At 40.1% G+C, this 25,448-nt stretch overlaps 2 protein-coding genes across 2 annotated transcripts in view; one reads left to right on the top strand and one right to left on the bottom strand.

Annotated features, from left to right (window-relative positions):
• The window catches only part of LOC117539891 (B-cell receptor CD22-like), an 82,806-nt gene that overhangs the window by 7,928 nt on the left and 49,430 nt on the right, over positions 1-25,448 (top strand). Inside the window, exons 7-11 of the mRNA XM_034206245.1 lie at positions 583-852; positions 1,653-1,913; positions 3,175-3,262; positions 3,361-3,415; positions 3,656-3,750. Of these exons, the coding sequence (XP_034062136.1) occupies positions 583-852; positions 1,653-1,913; positions 3,175-3,262; positions 3,361-3,415; positions 3,656-3,739 (758 nt within the window). The 3' untranslated portion in view covers positions 3,740-3,750. The remainder of the gene's footprint in view (positions 1-582; positions 853-1,652; positions 1,914-3,174; positions 3,263-3,360; positions 3,416-3,655; positions 3,751-25,448) is intronic.
• LOC117539896 (borealin-like) lies at positions 7,773-15,728 on the bottom strand. Its single transcript, XM_034206249.1, has 10 exons — positions 15,597-15,728; positions 13,135-13,244; positions 12,404-12,532; positions 12,176-12,216; positions 11,984-12,059; positions 11,815-11,876; positions 11,599-11,660; positions 9,887-10,019; positions 7,954-8,040; positions 7,773-7,841 (listed from the first exon to the last, which is right to left on the bottom strand). The coding sequence occupies exons 2-10, from the start codon at positions 13,229-13,231 to the stop codon at positions 7,809-7,811; spliced, it is 720 nt and encodes a 239-aa protein (XP_034062140.1). The 5' UTR covers positions 13,232-13,244; positions 15,597-15,728; the 3' UTR covers positions 7,773-7,808.

Genomic DNA, 25,448 nt, shown 5'->3' with positions numbered 1-25,448 from the left:
TACAGAAAATAAAATATTAACACAACACCATTTGTTGTTGTAGCTCTATACCTGTCTGCTGGGAAAACACTGAATGTACTCTTCTAATATCAGAGTAGCACATGATAACAAAGGCCCTGCGTAGCTGTGAATGTAACCGGATGTATGATAGAAGAGCGTCAGGACTGTTTTAGGAATATGATGTGACAACGATTACCATGATGATTCAGCCTCTATGGAGATAGACACAATGACTGTCATGTGTATTGCTTACGTGGGTCTTAGCTAATCTGAACTAAGGCCAGAATACTGCTTTCTATTCCTCCATCCTGTGACTGTAACACTCTCTAGTATATAAGCATGTCAAAGACACTATTCGGGGAACTATCTGTGACATGCAGCTCTGTGTGTGAGGAATACTTCCATTCTTGCAAGGATAATAAATACTTGTATCCTGATATTGAAGAGCAAGCCGGTGACGAGTGATATTTTTCGAACACTCTCAAAATACATTTCCAAATTCCAGATGCTCCCCTATTCCTCATTTCTACTCAACATGATGTATTTTTACTCATTTCTGTTGATTTATTGTATTTCCTCCAGATGCTCCAAAGCCTCCCTCTGTGTCAGTGAGTCCCTCTGCTGAGATAGAGGAGGGCAGTTCAGTGACTCTGACCTGTAGCAGTGATGCTAACCCAGCAGCTAACTACACCTGGTACAAGGAGGATGGAAATGCAGACCTTTCCTCTGTCAGTGAAGGACCACGTCTTTTCCTCAGCTCCATCCAGTCCTCTGACTCTGGACAGTATTACTGTAGAGCTGAGAATCTACTGGGGAGTAGAAGATCTGAATCCATCTTTATTGATGCGACATGTGAGTAAAACCAAGCTAACTTAAAAAGCATCATGCATCCAATGACAACTTTGTTCACAGTCTGCTGCTGTAGGTCAATGAGATGGAGAGCAGCTACAGTCGATGATGAAAATTGAGTTTTATTTATAATTGGCTCCCAAATCTGCACGTATGTTCAGGGTATTCATTTTTGTTAATTTATTGTATTTCCTCCAGACTCTCCAAAGCCTCCCTCTGTGTCAGTGAGTCCCTCTGCTGAGATAGAGGAGGGCAGTTCAGTGACTCTGACCTGTAGTAGTGATGCTAACCCAGCAGCTAACTACACCTGGTACAAGAAGAATGGAAATCGGAAACTTCCTCCTCTCACTACAGAACCAAAGCTTTTCTTCAGCTCCTTCCAGGTTTCTGACTCTGGACAGTATTACTGCAGAGCTGAGAATCTGCTGGGGAGTAGAAGATCTGAATCCATCTCTATTGATGTGAAATGTGAGTAAAACCGAGGAGATTTAAAAACATCATGCAACCAATGACAACTTTGTTCACAGTCTGCTGCTGTAGGTCAATGAGATGGAGAGCAGCTACAGTCGATGATGACAAGGCAGTTTTATCTACAATTGTCTCCCAAATCTGCACGTATGTTCAGGGTATTCAAGCCAGCAGTAATACAGAAAACGAAATATATATACAACATAATTGTTTTCTTTAGCTCTATACCTGTCAAAAAACACTTTGAAAGTCAGATGCTCACACAGATAACCATTTTTCATTTCAATTCAACATGATTTTTACTTATTTCTGTTGATTTATTGTATTTCTTTCAGACTCTCCAAAGCTCCCCTCTGTGTCAGCGAGTCCCTCTGCTGAGATAGAGGAGGGCAGTTCAGTGACTCTGACCTGTAGCAGTGATGCTAACCCAGCAGCTAACTACACCTGGTACAAGGAGGATGAAGACTCTCCAAAAGCTTCAGGACAGATCTTCACCATCACTGACTTCAGAGCTGAACACAGTGGGAGTTATTCCTGTGGAGCCCAGAACAAGTTAGGACGTAGTAACTCCACCTTAACTCTGATTGTTGTGGCAGGTAAGTTCTCTACATTCACCAGACCTGATTCACTTTGTAATATGAAGCAACCCAAGCTTATTCAACATGTCAGTGTTCAGGGAGGATCCTCCATGGTGTCAGAGGTGGATCACACTGACTATGTGATGTATCAATCTATAGTTAGAAGTATCACATACAGGGTTGGGTTGTAACGGAATACATGTAACGGTGTTACGTAATCAGAATACAAAAATCAAGTAACTGTATTCAGCTCGCGTTACATTTGAAAAACGAGTAATCTTATTACAGTTACTTTCGTAAACCTGAAGTGAATACATTTTGGATTACTTATTGGAATTATTGATGGAAATATTTCCTCACAACATTTAATATGCATTACTAAAGGTACAGCCGAATCATCACAGCGCACAAAAACTTTTACCGCCGCAGATGAACCAAAAAAGGGAGCGAAAAAAAAGGGGCGGGTCCGCTCAGTGAAACAATAACAACGAAACATGGAGGAACAAAAGTCTGCGTTTAAGTCGTGTGTGTGATTAAAACACATCAGCCTGCGGTCGCTCTTTAGCCTTATGATTCTGAAGGTAAACACAGCGAAAGGCGGTGCGTGAAAGGCGGTGCGTGAAAGGCACTGCGCGCTCGTTTTCTGAGTTAACCCTCCCGCTGCCTCCTGGTGCTGCAGAGATTTCATGAAGTGAAGGAGGTGTTCCTTCTATAAAACAGCTGTGGGCAGCAGATACTGTGAGAGTCACGGACATGAATTCATAGATCAAGGCAGACTGGTGCACACACTCTCCTGTTTTGCCAATCCGGTGCTTAAACAAATATAGCTCTACACCCCTGGCCGTAAAGTCCTTAAAATGAAGTCTGAGTTCGACATTTTAATTCATGTCCTGCCAACACTGGCAGGACAGAAGGCGACACGCCCGTTCTAAGCCGTGTCCCTCACTCCTCACATCCCAAGCTGCATCCCCAAAAAGTGTATTATGTTGTTACATCGTTTCAGATGTTATGTTTCAGTTGTGCTCTTGATAAGCCATTAAACAGTAAAAACACGTTCAGTTTCCTTTTGCTTTTGGTGTCTCCTGTTCACCAAAACATACCCATCTGTGATGGAAAAAGAAAGTAATCTAAAAGTAATCTGATTACGTTACTTTTTTAAGACACGTAACTGTAACTGTATTCGGATTACTTTCAGAGCCATGTATTCAGTAATCAGTAACTGATTACATTTACAAAGTAACCCTCCCAACCCTGATCACACATGTGTTCATGTTTCTAGGGAGTTCAACAACGATAGTGAATATCATCAGGACGACTCTGGGGGTCTTGATTCTGATCTCTGTGTTTCTCCTGAGTCTGTGGATGAGGTACAACAATATCAATTCATCAGTTTAAACATCCTTCTTTCGTGTTTTAGTTTACTGTTATGAAAAAAAATCTGTATTTGTTGTTGTCCTTAATCCAGGAAGAAGAAAGCTCTGCGCTCCACCACTGAAGCACCTGAACCTGAAGAGATAGAGGTGAGAGAGAGCGGACCTATTGACAACATTTCCCCTTCGTCAAAGCTATACTGTGGCTCATAAATGCAATGTGAAGAGAACTTGTGTTTAAAGACAACTTCCTGAGTTGAAACCAGTCACGAATGTAACCAAGAAATAATTGTCATCAACTTTAAAATATGAAAAATGTTTTATATGATCTTAAAGTATATACGGGTTTCATGAACGAGGGTCTAATGTTGTCTTCTCTCTCTTCATCAGTTGGACTCTGATCCTGAGTATGAGAACGTCTCACACACTGCAGCACAGACAGAAGACACAGAGGAGCAGGAAGACATGGTGTGAAGTCCAGTCAGGTTAGAGCCTCCTGCATCAGATCAAAGCAACCCGGTATCACGGCAAGACGTGAACATGTGACGATTTCGTCCCTTCAAACGTGACAGTGTCACGGTATTGTTAACATGGCCCAACCAGTAGAGAAATACCCGGAAATGCCAAGCAAATGCTCTACCATGATGGTCAGTTGTTATTGTCAATATTAATATAATAATGACTTATTTTGTAATAGTCACACTCGATTTCGCCGATGTTCTTGTTGCCCCAGCTGCTCGACACCTCTTTGAGCAGAAACAAAGGCTACATTAATGTATTAAATCGATGTTAATCCATGCGTGTGGAATTAACGGACGTGATATGGTGTTTTTTTTGTAAAATAATACTTTATTCCGAGTGTTCTTGCTTTTCTCTTTGAAAGTCATCACGTAACGGCATTGTAATACACGGTTCAGCTGCATTAAATATGACATATCTGCCGTAGTTCTCTATTTATAGAGCCTTGATGAGAAGACTTCTAGACAAACATGAAGAACTGCCGCCAACACTGAAAACGTGACGTGGATCATAAATATATCAGCAATTAAACAACATCTTACATTTATTTTCACACAATACGTCTCCTTGCAGTATCAACACTAATTCGGCTGACTTTGATATTTAAATACCGTGTAACTGTCACGTTTGAAGGGAGGAAATCGTGACATCTTCACGTCTCCCAGCATGGTAAATTGTCACATGTTCACGTCTTGCCGTGATACCGGGTTGGAAATAAAACAGGCCCACTCCACATGTAGAGTCACAGTTCCAGCTGTAACTTCACACAAAGTCTCTGTGATTTTCTTCAGACGCTCACCTGATGGAAACAAAGAAGAAGGACGTTGAAATGTCCCTGTGGAGAGCGATGTGTGCAAAGTGGATATATTCAGCTTCAACTCTTAAAGCTTTTTTTGTCAGTTGTCAGTAGCAGCAGCTTGTAGGTTTAGAGAATGAGCGGCTGGCAGCTGGAACTGAATCATGTCGAGGTGTCAAACATGATTTATCGTTAAGACCAGCTGATGGTCAGGTGCTCTATATTACTGCTTCAGCTATGTGTACATGCTTATTTGTTATATGCAGAGTTGTTGATATGAAAAAATTCTAGTCAAATTGTTTTTTTATATTCCACATAATAAATAACTTTTAAAATCCTCATCAGTGTTTTGGTTAATAACTGTCCTGCTGACAATTAAGTCTATTTAAAACAGAGAGAACCTGAAAACATCACATTTCTCTCCATGTACAGTTTAGATTTTTACAAAATGAACCATAAGCTCACTAGAAGAAGACCTTGTTAGATGTTACTGTGTAAGATTCAAATCAGAATAAATCAACAGCCAATCAACAAGTGAAGGACCATCGGACGAGTGTTTGGAAAAGATCACCTTAAAGAATCTCTAGATTTCAGGTTTTCTGTTTCACTTTTCATTAATTTGCGGTATATCATTGTGAGCCTCTCCGCTCACACAGGCTTCAAAGAGGGACGGAAAGAGCAGGGTCTAGGTTGAACACAGACGTTTATTAGCACCAGAACAAAGTATACACAGTTCTCAAAACGTTGCCCATGTGGGAACCCTCACTGGTCCTTTGGCGACCTTCCAGGATCCCGTCTACTGCAAGACAGACCGGAACCAGGTTACGACATGCTTTTATTCAGTCACTGATTACCTGATTCCGATCAGCCGTCTGGCCTCCGGCCGAGCCCCTCCCTTCACTCCAGCAGCCGGTGCCCTAACCACACCCCGCTGCCACAATGTTTAATTATTAGCTATCAATACAAAAACAAATCTAATAAATGTTGCTTTTGTATATCTGCCATATTGTCACTATAGGAAGGAACAGTGTTCCTAATGATCTGGGATGTTTCTGAAATGAAGATCCACGGACAGCGTTTTCAACTGAGAATCAATTTAAATGATATGCCTTTGGAAAAATGCTGATAGTCATATTTTACAAACCACCCTCCCTTTCTCTTCCATCACCCAACGCTGTATCCCTCCATCCTCCATCCCTTGACGTTTCATTCCTTAAATTTGTCCTTTTCCTTCACTCCTCTATTCATACACCATACAGCTTCTCTTTCTGTCTTCCCTCATCTATTTCCAATGATATGTACATTCTGGGAGCTTCTTTATTCAGAGCAGTAGTAGCCTATATAAGCAGTCAGTAGTATATAAGCAGCAAAACGGGTCTTTAACCATAGTTTATTTTATTTCAGAAAAGTTTATACTTTGTTAAAACATCTACATTACACTTCAGCGGGGATAGCAAAGAGTTATACTTGTCTGGTTTGGCCCAAGGTGAGGCCAGGCTGAGCCAGCTTATCCCAGGAGGAAACCCTAACGAGCTCATCAGGCCTAACGAAGCTAAACAGGATTCTAATTGGCTGCGGTGTGATGTCCCGAAGGTCAGAGTGCAGGTACCTGTGCCAAGCTGCCACTTCCTGCCAACAGCAGGTCACATGACCAAACTAAAGTCCCTCGTGTAAACAAAGTAGTGAAAGGACTATGGAACTTCTTGCATTAGCTAAGCCAGAGTTTGTTATGCTCAGAGGTTAGATGAAACCACGTTTTTACTCAGGACAGAGGAGGAAGAAGTACTCTGATTTTCTACAACCAAAGAAGTAAAAGTAGAAATGTTTAATTGACGACAAATATCCAGTTACAAAGAAGTCCTGCATTAAAAATCTTTAGAGTAAAAGAATAAATCTTTTGCATCAAAATACACCAACATTACAAGAACATGTTGTGAGCAATGGCTCATTGAGACATCAATTATATTACTGGATTATTAATTTGTTGCATAAGTCTATCAAAGCTGCTCAATGCTGAGCCTCTTTACTTTGTATGCTGTTGCTGGACATTTCAACCTATCAATATAAAAACAATCTTATGTCAATGTTTATTTATATGATGTATTCGCAAAATAATCTGAATCCATAAAGGAATTGTAAAAGTGTCAAATGAATGTAGTAAAGGTTAAATATAAGTAGTTAATAATAGATGTGAGGTTAAGTACAGGACAGGTACCTCTAATGTGGGAGGCGTGTGGCGCAGTGGATAGAGCCTTGGTGTTGGGAACAGGGGGTCACAGGTTCAAACCCCACTGCTGTCAGCATGTCGTTGTGTCCCTGAGACACTTCACCCCAAAGTGCTCCTGTGGGGATCGCCCACAGTATTGAGTATGTAAGTCGCTTTGGATAAAAGCGTCTAACATGTAATGTAATGTAAATGTTTACAACACATATGTAACAATCTTAATGTTGGAAAGTTGTACTCTATTCAGTAGTATACAACGTATTTTAAACTAGCTCCACATTGACAAGCTACATTGTATTTGTGATTGAAAGTTATATTCTGTATTAATGTATGTGTTACAATAGCCATTCTGCCACATGGGTTACTAACACTTATATTTGAGTGCTGCTAATACTTCTGTACAATCCGAACGGCTGCTCTGTCTATTCAAGACTCCACACTGGTGGGGTGATCTGCTGCCACCTCCTGGTCACCATGCAGCGGTACAGCTTGGTGAACAGAATTGTCGAAAAAAACAAAACCTGTCCAGTAAATTCTACATAAAGATAATTAACGTATCTTTTTAAATACAGAATTATTTGGAACAAGCTCCACATCCACACTCATCAACCAACACATTCTACCCAAAATAAAACACATCACACAAAGTTCTGGTCAAGATCCTGTATTAGTTTTTGCAAACAATCGGATATGTACATGGAGGATTGTTCATTTCCCAATGACGGAATGAAACACGTAGGATTCAAATGTACTGACAACATTTGCAGTACACGAGTACAGACCCGTCAGGTCTTTCAAGGTTTATAATGAAAAGAACAAACCTTAATCGACTGCTAAAATGAGTGGGGAAAGCACCTGAATAGCAGACAGTTATGCAGTATTCCACAAAGGCGGTTAAACCGTAATAAAAAGTAAAAGTATGATCTTTAGAATATCTAACAAAGGAAAACAAATTGTAAAAAAATGAATTAAAGTAATGTACAAGACGAGAGCAGGCGGTAGCGTTACTCCGTTCCACACAGGACGGTGAGGCGGTTCTGTCAAGAGGGGAAATAAACAATGAGAATCGAAAGCATGTGCAAACATTTCTCCCCTCATACTTTGAATGTTGAGGTGAAACAGTTCCATAGTGACATTACATAAATATACCTTCAGATGACGAATGCTCCTCAGAGCGGTTTCATCCAGCAGAGACAGATCAGCAGAGTCCATCTGGCTGGCCAATAGCTGAACACTCTGCAGAGACATCACAGATCAGAAGTCATACACAAAGAAAAACATTGGGTTGTACGATTTGGAACGAATAACTGATAGTGATTATTTCGACTGATATTGCAGTTATGATTCACGATAGAGGATTAATCATTTTGATCATCATTGAAAGATATATTTATAATGGTCATGGTGTGATAAAAAGGATCTATCAAACGTACGTACTTTTTTAGGTTTGTAAAATACGATGTTTAAGGCGGGGACATCTATCCAGCGCCAACATCTTTAGTTCAGAATAATATTGACACATATTTGAACGGTAACAAATATTGCCGACTTGCAATTATAATATTGTTAATATTGCAGCTCTAACTTAGCTTATCTAAAATACATGACGTTCCTCAGTGTTGTATTGTCGTGGAGTTTCCTGGTAATTATGACTGAGAATGACAAAATAAACTAATATTTTCGACAAGTCTGATTGTTATATATATATATAAATAAAGATTAACAAACTTTAATTGACAAGATGTGAAAAATAACAATGTTAAAGTTCTGACAACTGTTAGTAAGCAGTCGTCTTGATGCCTGAACATCTAGAGCAGTGGTGCCATGAGGCAAGTCCGGGTGTGCCGTGGGATTTTGTGACAACCATACGTTATTATTGCAATATACAACTACACAAAAATAATTATTTTTTAATTTACTATATCAGTACTTTGTAGCTTTATATGTACGTAATCTGCGCGACTTGTGCGTCCACATCTCCACGTGCAGTGCTGCATAAACATGGCTGAGTCAGCGATAACTCTCGAGGGGTGGAGGTATGCCCATTACTTTGAGTTCGTCCGAAGAATAGACAGGAATGTGACGGTGAGGTGCAAACTGTGTCCAGGCCAGAAGCTGTTATCCACTGCTGGAAACACCACGTGGTCAAACCTCAACAAACACCTGCAAAGAACACATGCTAAGGTGAAGCTACCGCACACGCTATTTGTTGTTTGTTTATATCACGCAGTCTGTTCTTCTTCTCTGTCTTCCAGTTGTTGCCTGTTTTGAATGACGAATACACACTACCGCCGCCTGCTGGTAAGGAAAGTTATTGCCACTCACGCATGCGCAAGTTCGTACGTGCTCGGCGAGTAAAGTAACGAGTTACTTTATGTAGATAGTAACAAAGTAGTGTAATATATTACTTTTTTAAAAAGTAATATATTACATTTTTTTAGTAACGACCCCATCTCTGGAGTTGGCGTTCTCTACTCTGGTTTACATGAAGAACAACAGGAGGTCACGGCTCTCTGTTGAACAGGACTTGCGAGTGGCCCTCTCCTCAGTGCCACCAAGGATTACAAAATGATGCACGCCCCGACAGGCACATGTATCTCACTAATTTGAAAGTCGGCAAAAATATTTACAATAGCACATGTTTCAATGCTGAAATGTTAATGTTGTGACCTGTCTGGTTTAAAGGAGTGTGTTGCTGCTTTGATGAAGCCTAATTTGATAAAGTTTCAAATTAATTTCTGAAATATTTCGTTAATAAATATCTCATGAGTAATATAGTTGTCTTTGTCACATTTTATTTGGCATTAGTAAATAATTATGCACATTTACAGATATTTTACATGATATGAGTGATAACACGTGTTATAAGGGCTATTTTGCACAATAGGTGTGCCTTGAGATTTGTACTTCTCCTTTGGTGTGCCTTGGGCACAAACAGTTTGGGAACCACTGATCTAGACCGTATGGACCCAGTGAGAGAGGAGCAAGGCGTCCCTCTGTTCTTCACAGCAGGTGGTCAGGGATTACACAGCGCACTTGGAAATACAATAATGTCCTTTAGGATCCAAAAGTCCAAGCTCACCTCTCCGTTGCCGATGGGGACGTTGATGACGATGTCTTTATTATTTCCTTCTGCGATGGGAGAGCCGTTGACTGAGATGCTGTAAACCCTCTCTTTGTGGTAGGGATTCCTCACAGCGGGGGTCTTGGGAAGTCTGAGCAAAGGATTGAATGGTGAGCATTTTGGAAGCCTGTGTGTAATCTCTTTGAGTTCAAAGTAGATCCAATAGAGTAAAAAGTGTACTAGTTGCAAGCGGCATTTAAAACTAGAAAATTACGAGAAATGTTGACTGAAACTTGGGTGCACGTCCCGATGCTAACATTACCCTCGCTGAGTAAGTATTAATAGCATTAGTTGTATTGTCAAGGTACAACAAAAAATATCCATTAATTTTAGCCCACTTTTAACTGTTTATCTATTACGTTTTTGTTTGTACCACATTCCTGCATCGTTTCTGAACATCTTTAGATTACCACTGGATTTAGTTAACGACCGACAGGTCAATAATGTATTGACAATATTCTGCTGCATTATTGCTTCTAAGTAAAAAACTGTAACTCCAATCAGCTAAATATCCTACCCAGAGTATTTAGGAAGTCCATAGTCTCGAGAACCGGTTAAACTTGTAATCTTTGTTCTACGTTTAAGTGTGCGGAATCTGTATGGGGTCAAAGTGGGGTGTTTTGAGCATTCCTATGGGGCAAAGGATCAGTTTTCTGCGATTTGTGGTTCTTGTGTTTTGTGTCAATGCTTCCGGACGAGTAGCATGACAACATTTGTGGCAGAAGAAGGAGAATAAGATGAGATAAGTATGTCAAATACTATACTGTGTGTGGCTTCGACCAGTCAAACAGAATTAGCAACATTGCTATGAGAACAAGTCTCTAATGCCCACATAATGTAAAACATCTAAAGATGCTTAATCTACCTGCAGATAAGAACTACAAAACCCAAACCGTTTTAAAAGTTATCTTGGGATTTGATGCAATAGTTAGGGTGTTTATTTGCCTGTTTTCATAAAAATAACAGCTAGCCTAACAGTTAAGAGCATAAAAGTACAGGCATTTCACAAAGTCAAATACTGAATATAGCACATCAAAAGCAAGGAGTACACAGCTGGATAAAGGTTTTATTCATCACTTCATATAGGTTGAGAGAGACGTTTAAACCCAACCAGCAGACTCCCCTTATGCAGAATGTGATTGATGCCAATAGGAGCTCAATGCTTAACAGGTAACGAGACAGCCTTAATGCAGAAACAGGGACTATATTATTATGGTGCATTTTTAAATGCAGCTTTTACTATGAAGCCTGCTTACCTGGGATCAAAGCGTGGGGTAATGAGGGGCGTGGCTCCCATCCTCAGAGAATAATTCATATTCCTTTCAGGAGTGACAATTAGCTTCCTGCTCGATCTGAAACCAGACAGAGACAACTTAGTATGACATAATTGCCAACCAGATGTGCAAAAGCTTAAAGAAATAAGGGCTGGACCAGATATGAGACCAATATTGCTATTCAGTATAAAAGAGGTTCAGATAATCTGTTGTATTCATTATACACAAGCATTACATACTTCTATAGTTTGACCAACACAACAAAGATGAAAATATACATTTGTTTAAAATATTTTATGAAACAATTTGGGGAAAAAAATGTCGTTCTTTACAAAGCACTGTATTTTTAAATGATATTGATCATTTTGCCCTAAAAGAGATGAAGAACCACTTTACCGTCTGACCGTCAGGGCCTTTGCTCTCTTTGATGTGGTTGGAGGTTTCCTTGTTGCTTTCGCCTGAATTAGGAACAAGCCGTTAAACACCAGAGCGACTGAACATTGCACACAAAGGACATTCCATAGCAACCACCCACTCTCCATATTTATATGATGTTCTCAAACACTCAGCTGGTTTTCCTCTTTGTGTGCTTAAATCAAAATCATCCATTACCTTCCGTGTTGTGCCCGAGGCGCTTTCATCTTCCGAAGTGGATTTAGCTGATTTCTTTGTTGCTGTGGGTTGAAGACAAAATAGATGGGATTAAATCAACTTCAAACATTTATTTATTGAATTAAAAATAGTTCAAATGTAAACCAAACTCTTTTTTTTTTTTACATGCCTTTTTTGACGGATTGGAAAAGGGCTGGATTGTTCTCGGCCACAAAGCTCTCAACAATAGCAGCTTCCTCTTCTCTCTGTTGGAGACATTTATTAAGAACTGAATGAGTGTTTGATTAAGAGGTGTCTAAACATGCCAAAGAGAAACTGAACCTGCAAATCCATGATATAATAAGTAAAACAATCAACTTACACTATTATTGGCCACTTCTGGTGACTTTGGTTTCTCAGATTCTGCAGAGAAGGAAACATTTATTTAATAAAGTTGCAATGATAAAACAATTAATGTAACACCAGTGCATATCATACGATCTTTTAACATGTTCAAGGAGTGACAACACTAGATCAGCAGTATTCCACATTTCGTGAATTGGGAATTTGGTTTGGTTAGACTAATATCTAACTGTTTTTGTAAACCCACTGAATTGTTCCATCCAGGGCATTTGGCGGAGAGTCTTTGGGAGCTTAAGGAGTGCCATGTTGTAGCCTTTGTCCACATCTACCAGCAGATGGTAGAGCTTCTCTTTCATCTGTCCCACTCTGATCTTCACTGTGAAACATAACAAAATTGTTTTAGCTTACTCCACTAGTTTATAAAGAAGCTAACATTGTCTCAACATTGACAAACTACAACTTGAAAATGCCCAGTTGTATGAAAATGAACCAGTAAAGATAGTCTTATGCTATATCATCCTGATTGATCAATAATATAAGCAGATTTCATTTATTGTACTGGCATATATGTTAACCAGAGATTAAATATATATATTAGATATAGATAAGAAAGGAGAGAAGTTTATTTTCAACCTTGCAGTGTCAGGGCAAGTACAACCCATGACCTACATTTTGTAATGACTTAATAACATTGGTATTTTTTGTATATAGATTCAGAAAATAATTATTATCCAATATTCATCCATTGTTTTGTGTCAATATTTTAGTCTCCCTCGTATTGGAAAAGGGGGGTTCAAACACATGTAAAAAAGCATTTAACGAATCTTAGTAGGCTATTAGGAGCATTTCAATCTGCCAGGTTAAAATATAAAATAACATTTTGAAAGTAGATGTACTCCGCAACATACAGCAAGCCTGTCAGGGACTGCCATGAAAAACTATTGAAATTGCAGTGTAAAATACGTGAAATATAATTACCCTCGTTGTCGAAGTCCTCCAGTAAGGCTTCTAGCTTATCCGTCTTGGGGCTATTTTTCCTTGCCTTGGCCGTCGTTCTTGTTTTCCTGGGAGCCATGTCTGCATCGATAGGTAGCGGAAACAAACAAAGTAAATGAAACCACGCTTGACAACACGAGACAGTACTAAATATTACCGAGTTACAAAGTGCGGCTTTACTATATCATTTACATCAAATTGTTATAACTACAACGAGCATTTTGCAAATAAATATAATAAACCGCTATGCTAACGTCACTTGTTGTGTTTCCACTGCAGGCCTCGCTCGGTTTGGTTAGGCCTTATTAGGCCTGGCTCACTTTTATGCTGCGCTTCCATTACAGTTTAGGAACTGGGGCAGTTACTATAGTAACGCAGTGTAGGCGGAGCCGTGACGTCATCTTCAATGAGAGCCCCAGAAAAACAACACAGCCGTTAGCTGTTAGCACTCAGAGCTCACAGCTCCTCATATCCATAGCCGCGGGAAGTAGGGGTGCTGGGGGTGCTGCAGCACCCTCTGTTGGCGAGTGGTGTACATTTGAAAAACTGAGTGACCACCTATATAAAAATGATTAAACTACATAAAATAGTTATGATTTTACTTAAAATAAAATTAGCTGTATAATGTAATAGTCATAGTATATATTTGTATCAGTCAGGTGGCTTGTATTTATTTTCCAAATAAATAAAATCCGAGTCATCTAGGTCGTAGGAGAGTGACGTAATTGACGCGACCCACACACTTGCAGAGTGACAACTTTCTAGAATGGCGCAAAAAAGGATTTTGGATTTTTTTCTCCAACAAACAACCCAATAAAAAGACCCTACAACCCTACTCCTCAGCCCACCACCTCTACAACTAGAGTAATATGACACAGAAGAGACTGACACATCTGACTTTGATGCATGTCCACAGTAACATGTTGGACAATGTGGATGTATCTGCTCTAATGAGGGTCTTCATTAGTGCCACCCCAGGCTACAATTGGAGTTTTGTGAAGCCCCAACACAAGGTAAGACGATGTTTCCTTTAATGCTGCTGCCGCTGTGCAGTGTTTTGCCTTGTCAATCAGTTAAAATTGAATTCATAGTTTTATTAATATTGTAAATAATATTTTCTGACTATTTGTAATGTTATGTAGTAAGACCCATAGTTAGCATGTGGGCATGTGCAGCTGTTGCTAAGTGATGTAGGTCTATAATGGTTTATTAAGCCTAACAGTTAAGGCGAGACACCAGGTGAATAGGGTAATTTTTTTAACGATATAAAGATATCAGCTAGAAATTTCTCCAGTTAATTACCTACAATAAGGCAATTGTTTCTTGTTCTACAAGTTTTCTGAATATGCAAATGATCCATTATCTCATTAAATTTGCGCATATTTTAACACATTTCAGGAACCGAAATCTGAACTTTGGATAAAGCCAGGTTCAAAATTCTCATTCATTTTGTAGTCATATTAGCATCTAAGGCTTTTACAGAAGGGATTTTGGATATCTCTTTTTATCACTCCATAAATCAGAAAATACTGTCAACAGCCCTAAAATATCAATTTTCGCCATGTTTCTATGGTATAAAATCTTATATAATTCAGGCTATGAATGATATATGAACAAACCCTTCTGTAAAAGCCTTCATAATATTGATAGGAATATAACTGGAAGGTTTGGTGTATCTACGTGCTACTGAAGTTGAAATTTCGAACTCAAGAGTAGGAGAAAAAACTCATTTTGAGAAAACGACCATTAAAGATTGCAGTGAGGCGCTAGCTAAACCCTCCTGTTCTTTGAATGACAGCTTGCGCATTTTTTTTTTTAAGCGGCCTCCTCCCCACTTTTGGCAGCACCCCCTGAGCAAAATGACTTCCCGCGGCTATGTTCATATCCGTTCAGAAACTAGACAAAAGTTAAACAAGTACAAACCACAGACTGCCTGTGTCATGGAGAATACAGTCGCTGGTTTATTTATGTCTGTAGGCCGTTGTTGTGAGTGTGGACGGTCGGAGCATATATAACGTTAGCTTAGCCAAGCTCCATTTAGAAAACACGCATTTTAAAAGGGTTTTTCGCCTGCCGTCTGTCTGCAGACTTGTCAAAGCATTAATTCATGGTTTTTACTAACCGGTATCAGTATGTTGTTACTTCGGCATCATTTTGAAACGTGTATTACAATTAAATCACGGTCAAATATGTTCATCTTGTTGTAGTTATAGCCCCCTTGCCAGCGATTCTCTCTCTAGTTTAGCATACTCAGCCCGACTCAGCCTGGTTGTTCCTGGCTCTAGAACCACGATTTAGTCGGGCCAGAAAAAAGGTGAAAAAGTAGCCCCGGGCAAAAACTAGGCCAAGTGGAAGCGCAACCAAAAACGGACCCCGCACGGTTCGGCACGCTTAAAGCAAGCTACCCGCTGCAGTGGAAACTGTAAGCGAGGTTACTCGGTTACCTCGCAATTTGGCGGACTTCCTTAATTGTCAGCTTCTTTCCCACGCACAAACATTCGATAACAACCCTCTTAATAATCCGTTTTGGTCATGGCGACCTCGTTTTATAATTATTGTCTCTCACCTGATACTAGTGTTCTTCTTCGTGTCTCTTCCTTCTTCAGACAGCCGTGTTCTAATGTCTGCGCAACTCCTTGAGCGCGGCGCAAGGAGGGGCCAGGCGTCCAGTCAGCCAATTAAAATTCGCGTATGCTTTGCATAAAAAAATGGTTCTCGACCAATCACAGCAGCAAACGTCAGTGTTTACATCAGCAGGACGGAAATGGATACAGGCATGGTAGAAACATGGGTGGAAATGTGATTTGACCTAGCAGCTAATATTGCCTTAATTTGTAAGGGTTATACATATCATATTCAAGGAGCACGTCAATCTGAAACGGGCTAACATCATTTTAGGATCTGTACATTTTACATTTAAATGTTGTGGTCAACTGTTGTCTTAAATCAACACCTCTGAAATGTCCAAACCTGCGCTACTTTCACTCCATCAAGCCTTGAGGGAATGCTTCCAGAATCTTGAAAGCAACCATAAAGTATGGGATAGTGTGTTGGCTGAATGCAGCACCCTGATGGCGTAGGTAACTTGGCGGAGCAGTCCCGAGCGCTTTCAAACATCTAAATCTCCAACACACCGCTCAGAGACTTTCCTGACCTGGAGGAGCGCCTGCGTTTCAAGCTCCAACTATCCACAGATACAGTGCTGGGAAAACTCAACGAGAATATTTAAGCGACTGGGTAAATTGTGCAACACAAATAAAGACTGTAAGACCGTAGTCAGCAAGGACCTCCAAGTCAGAGATGCTGAAACGTAGCTGATGGCATGCCACTCATTGTTTGTGATGCTTACCTATTCTGAGGGATGTCACTCATAGTTATTGGTATCAGGGTATCTATTGGTACCCGTAGGTAGATTTAGGTTGCAGATATAAAGACAACAGGTCCATCCTGACACATATTCTAAAAACAACACAGAAAACAGACACATCTCTAGTAAAAGTACACCCTGTTCTGTCACATCTAAAAACAAAGGTCAGTAGTAAAAACATTGGCATTTGAAGTTAATAAATTAATAAATAGGCATCTGTGTGACACTGCTACGACTTATTCCTTTGTGCGATGGCTGCCGGAATAAAGCTGTTTTATACCGCTTTGTTCTACACTTTGGGACAACTAACCTCTGGCCCGAAGGAGGAAGCTTAAATTCTGAGTGCAGAGGGTGGGAGTCATCATTCAATATAGAGCTGGACCACCGCCAGAGGTGGTAGAAGTACTCGGATCTTGTACTTGAGTACAAGAAGAAGTACCAGAGTGTAGTACTCTGTTACAAGTAAAAGTCCTACATTCAAAATGTTACTCAAGTTAAAGTACAAAAGTACAGCATCTAAATATACTTAAAGTACCAAAGGTAAAAGTACTCATTATGCAGATCTGCCTCTTTCAGAATAATATGTATTATATGATTTATAATGATTGATCATTAAAGTGTTCTCAAAGCTGGTAAAGGTGCAGCTAGTTTGAATGACTTTGTATACTGCAGGGTAGCTTGTGGATTTACTCCAGGAGGTGGAACTAAAGTCTGATTCAACACTTGATTATATTTCACATCATTCATCCACATCTGTAAAGTAAGGTATTACATAAATGTAGCGGTGTCAAAGTACACGATTCACCTTAGAATTGTAGTGGAGTAGAATTAATGTTACACAAGTATACAGTACTTCAGTTAATCTACTAGTTACTTTACACCACTGACAACGGCTGTAACTGTCAGAGGTACAGGGTCTCCAGGTTTAGCTGTGGCTCACCCATCAGTCTGCTCGACCCCTTTAAGAATACTGCACAGCTATATCTAAGAAATTCAAAGCATTTACTGTATTATTATCACTCCTATATCTATTAGCATACAGTATCAGTACTGATTAGTTGTTTGTTATATGATCACAACAGACTATTGCAATGCAATATGAGGAAAAACATCACACTTTAGCTAAATGCGAACAACTTATAAGCAAAACACTTCAGAATCAGAAATCAGTATCAAGGCAAGGCAAGGCAAGGCAAGGCAAGGCAAGGCAAGGCAAGGCAAGGCAAGGCAAGGCAAGGCAAGTTTATTTATATAGCACTTTTCAACACAAGGCAATTCAAAGTGCTTTACAAAAAATGAAAGAGATTAAGAAAATGGCATTTAAAATCAGTCATTAAAAAGAAAAGCTAATAAAATAAACATTAAAAAAAAAAATACATGGATAGAAGTTACAGTGCTGTCAATTAAACATTAAAAGAAAAAAGTACATGGATAAAAGTTACAGTGCAGTCTAAGATATGAATAGTTCAATTAAAAGCAGCGACAAAAAGAAAAGTCAGAATCAGAAATCAGTATCACAAATACTTTATTAATCCCCCGCAGGGAAACTGTGTTAAAAGTACTTAAAAATAAATATTTGTTCTGTGCCATTTGCAACTAAAAAACTATTGCTGCAATATTATCTGAAATATACTGAACTGGTGATATTAAAACATGACCTGTTCCAAAAGAGATATCTACCATTAACACCATTTACCAGCCAAATGCTGGTAAATCATGCAAGTGGCTGGTACTGTATGTTGCACGCACCAGCCAAAAATAACAATGGCAATCTATTGAGTGGCTGGTAACATTTCAACATTCACTAGGCTAGCCATTTGGCCAGTGGACAAAAATGTTAAAATTTGACCTCTGCAACCGTATTGTTTAATTACACTGGGTCTCTAATGACATCTTTTAAGTCTACTATAAATAAACATATTCCTCTATCCTCTCACTCAAACCCAGTGTAATGGTAACCTGATAAACCTGTAACATTAACGTTACGTGGTCAACAATAAACCTGTAACCTGCCTATGAACCGACAGATGTATTTATGTATATATGTAACTATGTATTTTTCTACGTTTAACGTTAGCCAGTATGGTGGCAGCGGAACGTAATGATTAACGTTACCGACCTTTTTTATGTCATGTCAAGAGTTGGATGTCAACGCCACTCAACGCAAACAAGTGTGACAAGCAAACATTCACTCATCTTTTCAAATATTCAGTTACAAAGCTAGTAGCAAGCTAAGTTAACATTACATAGCTGATGCTGAGCTAAACATGTTTGCTAACCGTCCATATGCGTTAATGTGACTGACCTCTCCGGGTGAGTTTTCAAGTGCCTGATGAAATTTGACGTTGTTGCACCAGCATCCTTGATTTTTATATTGCAGACTTTGCAGTGTGCGCTACTTTTGTTGGTGCCGCCGGCGTTTTGTTCGAAGTGTTTATAGTTGAACCTAATTACAAGCGGTACAGCTGCAAGGCAAGGCAAGGCAAGTTTATTTATATAGCACTTTTCAACACAAGGCAATTCAAAGTGCTTTACAAAAAATGAAAGAGATTAAGAAAATGGCATTTAAAATCAGTCATTAAAAAGAAAAGCTAATAAAATAAACATTAAAAGAAAAAATACATGGATAAAAGTTACAGTGCAGTCTAAGATATGAATAGTTCAATTAAAAGCAGCGACAAAAAGAAAAGTCTTCAGCCTGGATTTAAAAGTAGTCAGAGTTGCAGCGGACCTGCAGGTTTCTGGGAGTTTGTTCCAGATATTTGGAGCATAATAACTGAACGCTGCTTTACCATGTTTAGTTCTGACTCTGGGGACAGAAAGCTGACCAGTCCCTGAAGACCTGAGAGATCTGGATGGTTCATCATTTAGCAGGAGGTCAGAAATGTATTTTGGGCCTAAACCATTCAGTGCTTTATAAACCAGCAGCAGTATTTTGAAATCTATTCTTTGACACACAGGAAGCCAGTGTAAAGACTTCAGAACTGGAGTGATGTGATCCACTTTCTTAGTGTTAGTGAGGACTCGAGCAGCAGCGTTCTGAATTAGCTGCAGCTTCCTAATAGATTTTTTAGTGAGACCTGTGAAGACACCATTGCAGTAGTCGAGTCTACTGAAGATAAAAGCATGGACAAGTTTTTTCCAAATCCTGCTGTGACATTAGTCTTTTAATCCTAGATATATTCTTTAGGTGATAGTAGGCTGATTTAGTAACTGTTTTAATGTGACTGTTGAAACTCAGGTCAGAGTCCATGACTACACCTAGATTTCTGGCTTTATCTGTTGTTTTGAACATTGCACACTAAAGCTCAGCGCTAACTTTTATACGTTCTGCCTTGGCTCCAAAAACCATTACCTCAGTTTTATCTTTGTTTAATTGGAGAAAGTTCTGACACATCCAGTCATTGATTTGTTCAATGCACTTACTCAGTGTTTGAATTGGAGCATAGTCTCCTGGTGAAATTGTTACGTAAATTTGTGTGTCATCTGCATAGCTATGGTAACTTATTTTGTTGTTCTTCATTATCTGAGCCAGTGGTAGCATGTAGATGTTAAAGAGAAGAGGCCCCAAGATGGAGCCTTGAGGAACCCCACATGTCATATTTGTCAACTCAGATGTGTATTTACCTATAGAAACAAAGTTGTTTCTGTCCTTTAAGTAGGATTCAAACCAATTCAGAACTGTTTCCGAAAGTCCCACCCAGTTTTCCAGTCGGTCTAGTAATATGCTGTGGTCAACAGTGTCAAACGCAGCACTGAGATCTAATAATACTAACACTGAAGTTCTGCCACTGTCTGTGTTTAAGTGGATGTAATTAAAGACCTTTACAAGAGCAGTCTCAGTGCTGTGGTTTGGACGAAAGCCTGACTGGAACACATCAAAACAGTCATTTAAATGCAAGAAATTACTCAACTGTTGAAAAACAACTTTTTCAATGATTTTACCTAGAAATGGCAGGTTTGATATGGGCCTGTAATTGTTCATTACTGAAGCATCTAGATTATTCTTTTTTAAGAGCGGTTTAATGACTGCAGTTTTCAGGGCCTGTGGAAAAATACCTGAGTGAAGAGATTTGTTTACTATATGAAGTAGATCTGAGGCCATGCAAGGCAAAACATCTTTGAAAAATCCTGTTGGAATAATATCAAGGCAGCAGGAGGAGGATTTCAGAAGTTGAATAATGTCCTCTAGGTTTTTATCATTAATCTGATGGAATTGTGTCATGATGTCTGAATTGATGTTAAGTGGAGATAGGGACAACACATTTGCTGTTCCTGATGCAGAGGCACTGACTGATTTTCTGAATTTTGTCAGTGAAAAAGGCAAAATCATTGCACGCCCTGGTGGATAGAAATTCAGAGGCTACTGACACTGGGGGGTTAGTTAGTCTGTCGACGGTAGCAAACAAGGCACGTGCGTTGTTTTTGTTTTTGGTAATGATGTCAGAGAAGAACGATTGTCGTGCGTTTTTCAATTCCAAATTATAAAGGCCAAGTCTCTCTTTATAGATTTCAAAGTGAACCTGGAGATTTGTTTTTCGCCACCTGCGTTCAGCTTTTCGACATTCTCTTTTTTCTGTTTTCACGGTCATGGCCTTTCTCCATGGAGATATTTTCTTGCCAGACACTTCCTTTACCTTAGTTGGAGCAATGGCATCTATAACATTTTTAATTTTTGAATTAAAATGATCTACTAGCTCATTTACCGAGATGTTAGCAGGGGCAAGTGTGGAAGAGAAATTCTGAGTAAACATTTCCCTAGTATTTTCAGTTAAATATCGCTTTGTGGTTACCTCTTTTTGAACATTTTTGTGAACAGAAATAGAGCTCTCAAAGAAAACACAGGAATGGTCAGAGAGTGCAACATCAGTCACCACAACCTTAGAGATATTCAGACCCTTTGAGATAATTAAGTCCAGAGTGTGCCCCTTATTGTGCGTGGGCTCCGTCACATGCTGAGTCAGTCCATAGCTATCAAGAACACAAAACAGTTCTTTAGCCCCTCTGTCCTGGGGGTTGTCAACATGGATGTTAAAATCACCAACAATGACTAGACGGTCAAAGTCAATACACACTATAGACAGCAGTTCAGTAAAGTCATCAAAAAAGCTTGCACAGTATTTGGGTGGTCTATAGATATTTAGGAACAGAGCTCGAGAGGAGCATTTCAGCCGAAGGGCCACATATTCAAAAGAATCAAAGTTTCCATACGATGTCTTCCTGCATTGAAGGGAATCATTGAACAGAATAGCAACTCCACCCCCTTTCTTATGCATTCTTTCCTGACTCATAAAACTAAAGTTGGGAGGGGTTGATTCGATAAGAACAGCTGCACTGTTATTTTGTTCAATCCAAGTTTCTGTTAAAAACATAAAATCGAGATTGTGCTCAGTGATTAAATCATTGATTAAAAATGTTTTTTCCTGCCAAAGACCTGACATTTAATAAAGCTAGTTTAAGTTTGTTAAACACACTATCAGTCATGTTTTTTGTAACAAGCTGTGGCTGACATGGAATCACTGCTAAATTAGATACACTCACACAAACGTTTGAGCGCCTGTTTCTATGATTCACTGCTCTTAATCTATTACCTATCAACACAGATATCGGCAAAGCTACTGGCAGGCAGGGCCCCGACATGTCCTGGAAAGAGTTGAGAGTGCCATACGCCCTTGAGCCTGGACCCATCACATATCAGTAAGAGTTTGTTGTGTTTTGTACACACACATCCTTATCAGGCTTCGGAGACTGCAGATGCCCCCTCGAAGGGAGGGGACGTGGTCGACGTAGGCACGGTGATGGAGACGGGCTAGATGGTGCGGGGGTAGAGGACATGCTGCCAGGGGGGGGAGGTGGTTGACGTAGGCGCGGTGATGAGGACGGGGGAGATGGTGCGCGTCTCCGCGGTGATTTTGGTGGGCGTCGTTGAGGAGCGGGGGTAAGGGACATGGTGCCAGCCCTGCGTATCGCCTTCGTTTGGTCTTTGAACTCCAGGAAGGAATCGGTGCCAACCCTCTGTATCTCCTTTGTGTGTTCATCGATCTCCAGGAGGGTGGGCGAGGGTGAAAGGGTGAACGGAGTATCCTCAAAGGCGTTGACAGGGGGGGGGGGCAGTGGAGACTCCTCCATGTGTCTCATATGTCTCCCATAATCAGAACATTCCTCAGGCGGGTGCAGTGATAATTCTTCAGGGTTTTCTGCGTGATGTGTTGTGTCTGCAGGTGTGCCGCCGGTCGCCATGGTGTTACCATGATGTTAATATTAATGTTAAAGGTGGGGTAGGTACGTTTGAGAAACCGGCTCGAGATACACTTTTTGTTATATTCCATGGAATGCTCTTAACATCCAGATAGCCGGCCCGGCTAAAATAACTGGATGGCCTACCTGCCTGTCAGCCTCCCATCGGGGCACAAACTTATCTCGTGCCCTCATTGGTCATGTGCGCGTTCGTGTGTGTTGGAGGAGGGGCTCTGTGAGGAAGTGGCAGATTTTCTCCGGTTGTGTATTTGCAAATTCTAGCGATCTCGAGCCGGTTTCTCAAACTTACCTACCCCACCTTTAATACGCCAAAAATAGAAAACACAATGATTGTTCACGAGTCCCAAAACACGAGTCCAAGTCGAGTCCGAAGTCTTTTGAGCAGGAGTCCAAGTCAAGTCTGAAGTCTCTGTGTGTGCGACTTAAGTGTGCGACTCGAGTCCGAGTCACAAACTCGAGTCCCCATCTCTGGATCCGAGCGAGTTTGTGGACAAGGAGAAGAGGAGGGGACCAAGAACAGAGCCCTGAGGGACCCCTGTAGTTAATTGACAAGGGTCGGACTCGGACCCTCTCCAAGTAACCCGTAGGTGCGGTCTTTGAGGTATGAGGTGAGGAGGGAAAGTGCAGAGCCTGAAACTCCAAGTTTTTGGAGAGTGCGAAGGAGGATCTGATGGTTCACCGTGTCGAATGCAGCAGACAGGTCCAACAGGATGATGACAGAGGAGAGGGATGCTACTTTGGCAGTGTGCAGTTCCTCAGTGACAGCAATGAGAGCAGTTTCTGTTGAGTGACCTGCCTTGAAACCAGACTGGTGCGGATCCAGAAGGTTGTTCTGATGGAGATAACAGGAGAGTTGTTTAAAGACAAGTGTTCAAGTTCAAGTGTTTTAGACAGGAACGGGAGTAGAGAGACAGGCCTATAGTAAATAACTTTAAACACTTCTCCTCCAGACGCTCCAAAGCTCCCCTCTGTGTCAGTGAGTCCCTCTGCTGAGATAGAGGAGGGCAGTTCAGTGACTCTGACCTGTAGCAGTGATGCTAACCCAGCACCTGCACTGTAAACAAATAAAAGTTGACTCAACTTAAAATAATTTGTAACCCTGTTGCCTTAAAATTTTGATTAGGGCCAGGAAAGTATCTCAAGTAATTTCAACTCTCAATTACGTTTCTCCAACTTAAAAAACCAAGTTCACAGGACTCTAAATAAAGCAAGAAAACCATTCGGTGAACTTCTTTTTTTTTGTCAAATGAACAAATATTTTTGTTGCATCAACAACTTTTCTCAAATTCTCTCAACTCACCCTTAAGTGTCTTAAACTTAGAATAATTAGTTCAATTGATAGACTACCCTAAATCTCATCAACTTATTCGTTTTAGCAGTACCAACAAAGTTATTAAAGTTGTTTAAACTTGACTTTATGTTCAGTGAACATAGAAAGTTGTCTGGTCTAGCAATCTTAAATTCAGAAAACTTTTTTGAATTAACAATTGCTCTGGCTACCGAATCCAACATTTTCAAACTGGTGAAGTGAATTTCTGAAACAATTAACAACCAAAAACATACATTTATTCATAATGTAGTAACTTTGTTGAAAGTGCAGTAGCTCAAGGCGGAACATCAGCAGCACATTATTAATAGAACAACGAACTATGCCTCGAGTAATATATGTTTAAAGGCAACGCCTTTCTTTGAAACATCTATCCAACTGCAAACAAGCCAAACTTAAAAACATGCTACAGTTCAGCAAACAGATATTGTACTGGTTAATATTTACGTGGATAAACAATGAACAGTTGTGCCTTTAACCAAATCTGTATAAACATGTATAGAGTGTGTTAGAGATTTAAAGGGATATCTGATCCGCTTTTCAAATCTCCGCGCGTTCCTATGAAGCTGGTTATAATACAGGAAGGAATCCATATCTACAAAGTAACCTTTAACAATAATCTACTTTAATGGCAATATGACAATGCAATACAATCATTACAATACAACATGATATATTACAGTTATATTGTAATGCTTAAGGAGTAATACCGGCTTACTCCTGCCCTGGTTCGCATACTGCAGAGCTACTTTCACCCGAGGGCAGCATGTGAAGAAGAGGCCGAACGCCAGGGATCCACCGGATATATACCAGAGTAAGAAGGAGGGGTTTGGTGTTAGGTCAGCTGGTCATCTTTTCAGGTCATCTCCTTGGGAGACGCAACGCAGCAGGAAACGCAGCAGGAAACCAAACAGGCTCACTTTCCAACAAAAGGTCTCAAGGCCTGCATACCTACACCTCCCCCACAGAGCAATAAAACCCTGTTTACTCCAACCAGCCCAGAATGTTTATAGCCATTTGTAGTCCTTACATTTATGAAAGGATAAAACAGAGAAATCAATATAAAACACAAACACAGGTATTGTTTGAACAGTATTCACTTAACTGCTACTATTGATAAGCACCAGAGAAACCCAGGGACCTCTCTTAATATCACAAACACGGTAGCTAGATCTAAGTTGAATGCAAATCAGGACATGCTCTCACCTTCCCCCATCTTCCTTTGTCCTCAAAAACACATGTCAACAGGCCCCAAATCCAGCTCACAGTTTTACCCAAATTATTCCCATTTTAAGCTTATCCATAGTTTGCTAACATGAATAAATACAAATATAACTCTACAAA

This window comes from Gymnodraco acuticeps, unplaced genomic scaffold (genome assembly GCF_902827175.1).
Source record: "Gymnodraco acuticeps unplaced genomic scaffold, fGymAcu1.1, whole genome shotgun sequence".
Taxonomy (NCBI): domain Eukaryota; kingdom Metazoa; phylum Chordata; class Actinopteri; order Perciformes; family Bathydraconidae; genus Gymnodraco; species Gymnodraco acuticeps.
The sequence above is the reverse complement of the archived record's forward strand: the minus strand, read 5'-3'. Positions and strand labels throughout refer to the sequence as shown.

Excerpts from the sequence above, each read along its gene's own strand:
- LOC117539896 (XM_034206249.1), bottom strand. The coding sequence starts at position 13,231 with ATGGCTCCCAGGAAAACAAGAACGACGGCCAAGGCAAGGAAAAATAGC. Across the intron at positions 12,533-13,134 it reads GGAGGACTTCGACAACGAGG|TGAAGATCAGAGTGGGACAG; the intron begins GTAATTATATTT and ends TATGTTTCACAG. Across the intron at positions 12,060-12,175 it reads CAGAAGTGGCCAATAATAGT|AGAGAAGAGGAAGCTGCTAT; the intron begins GTAAGTTGATTG and ends TGTCTCCAACAG.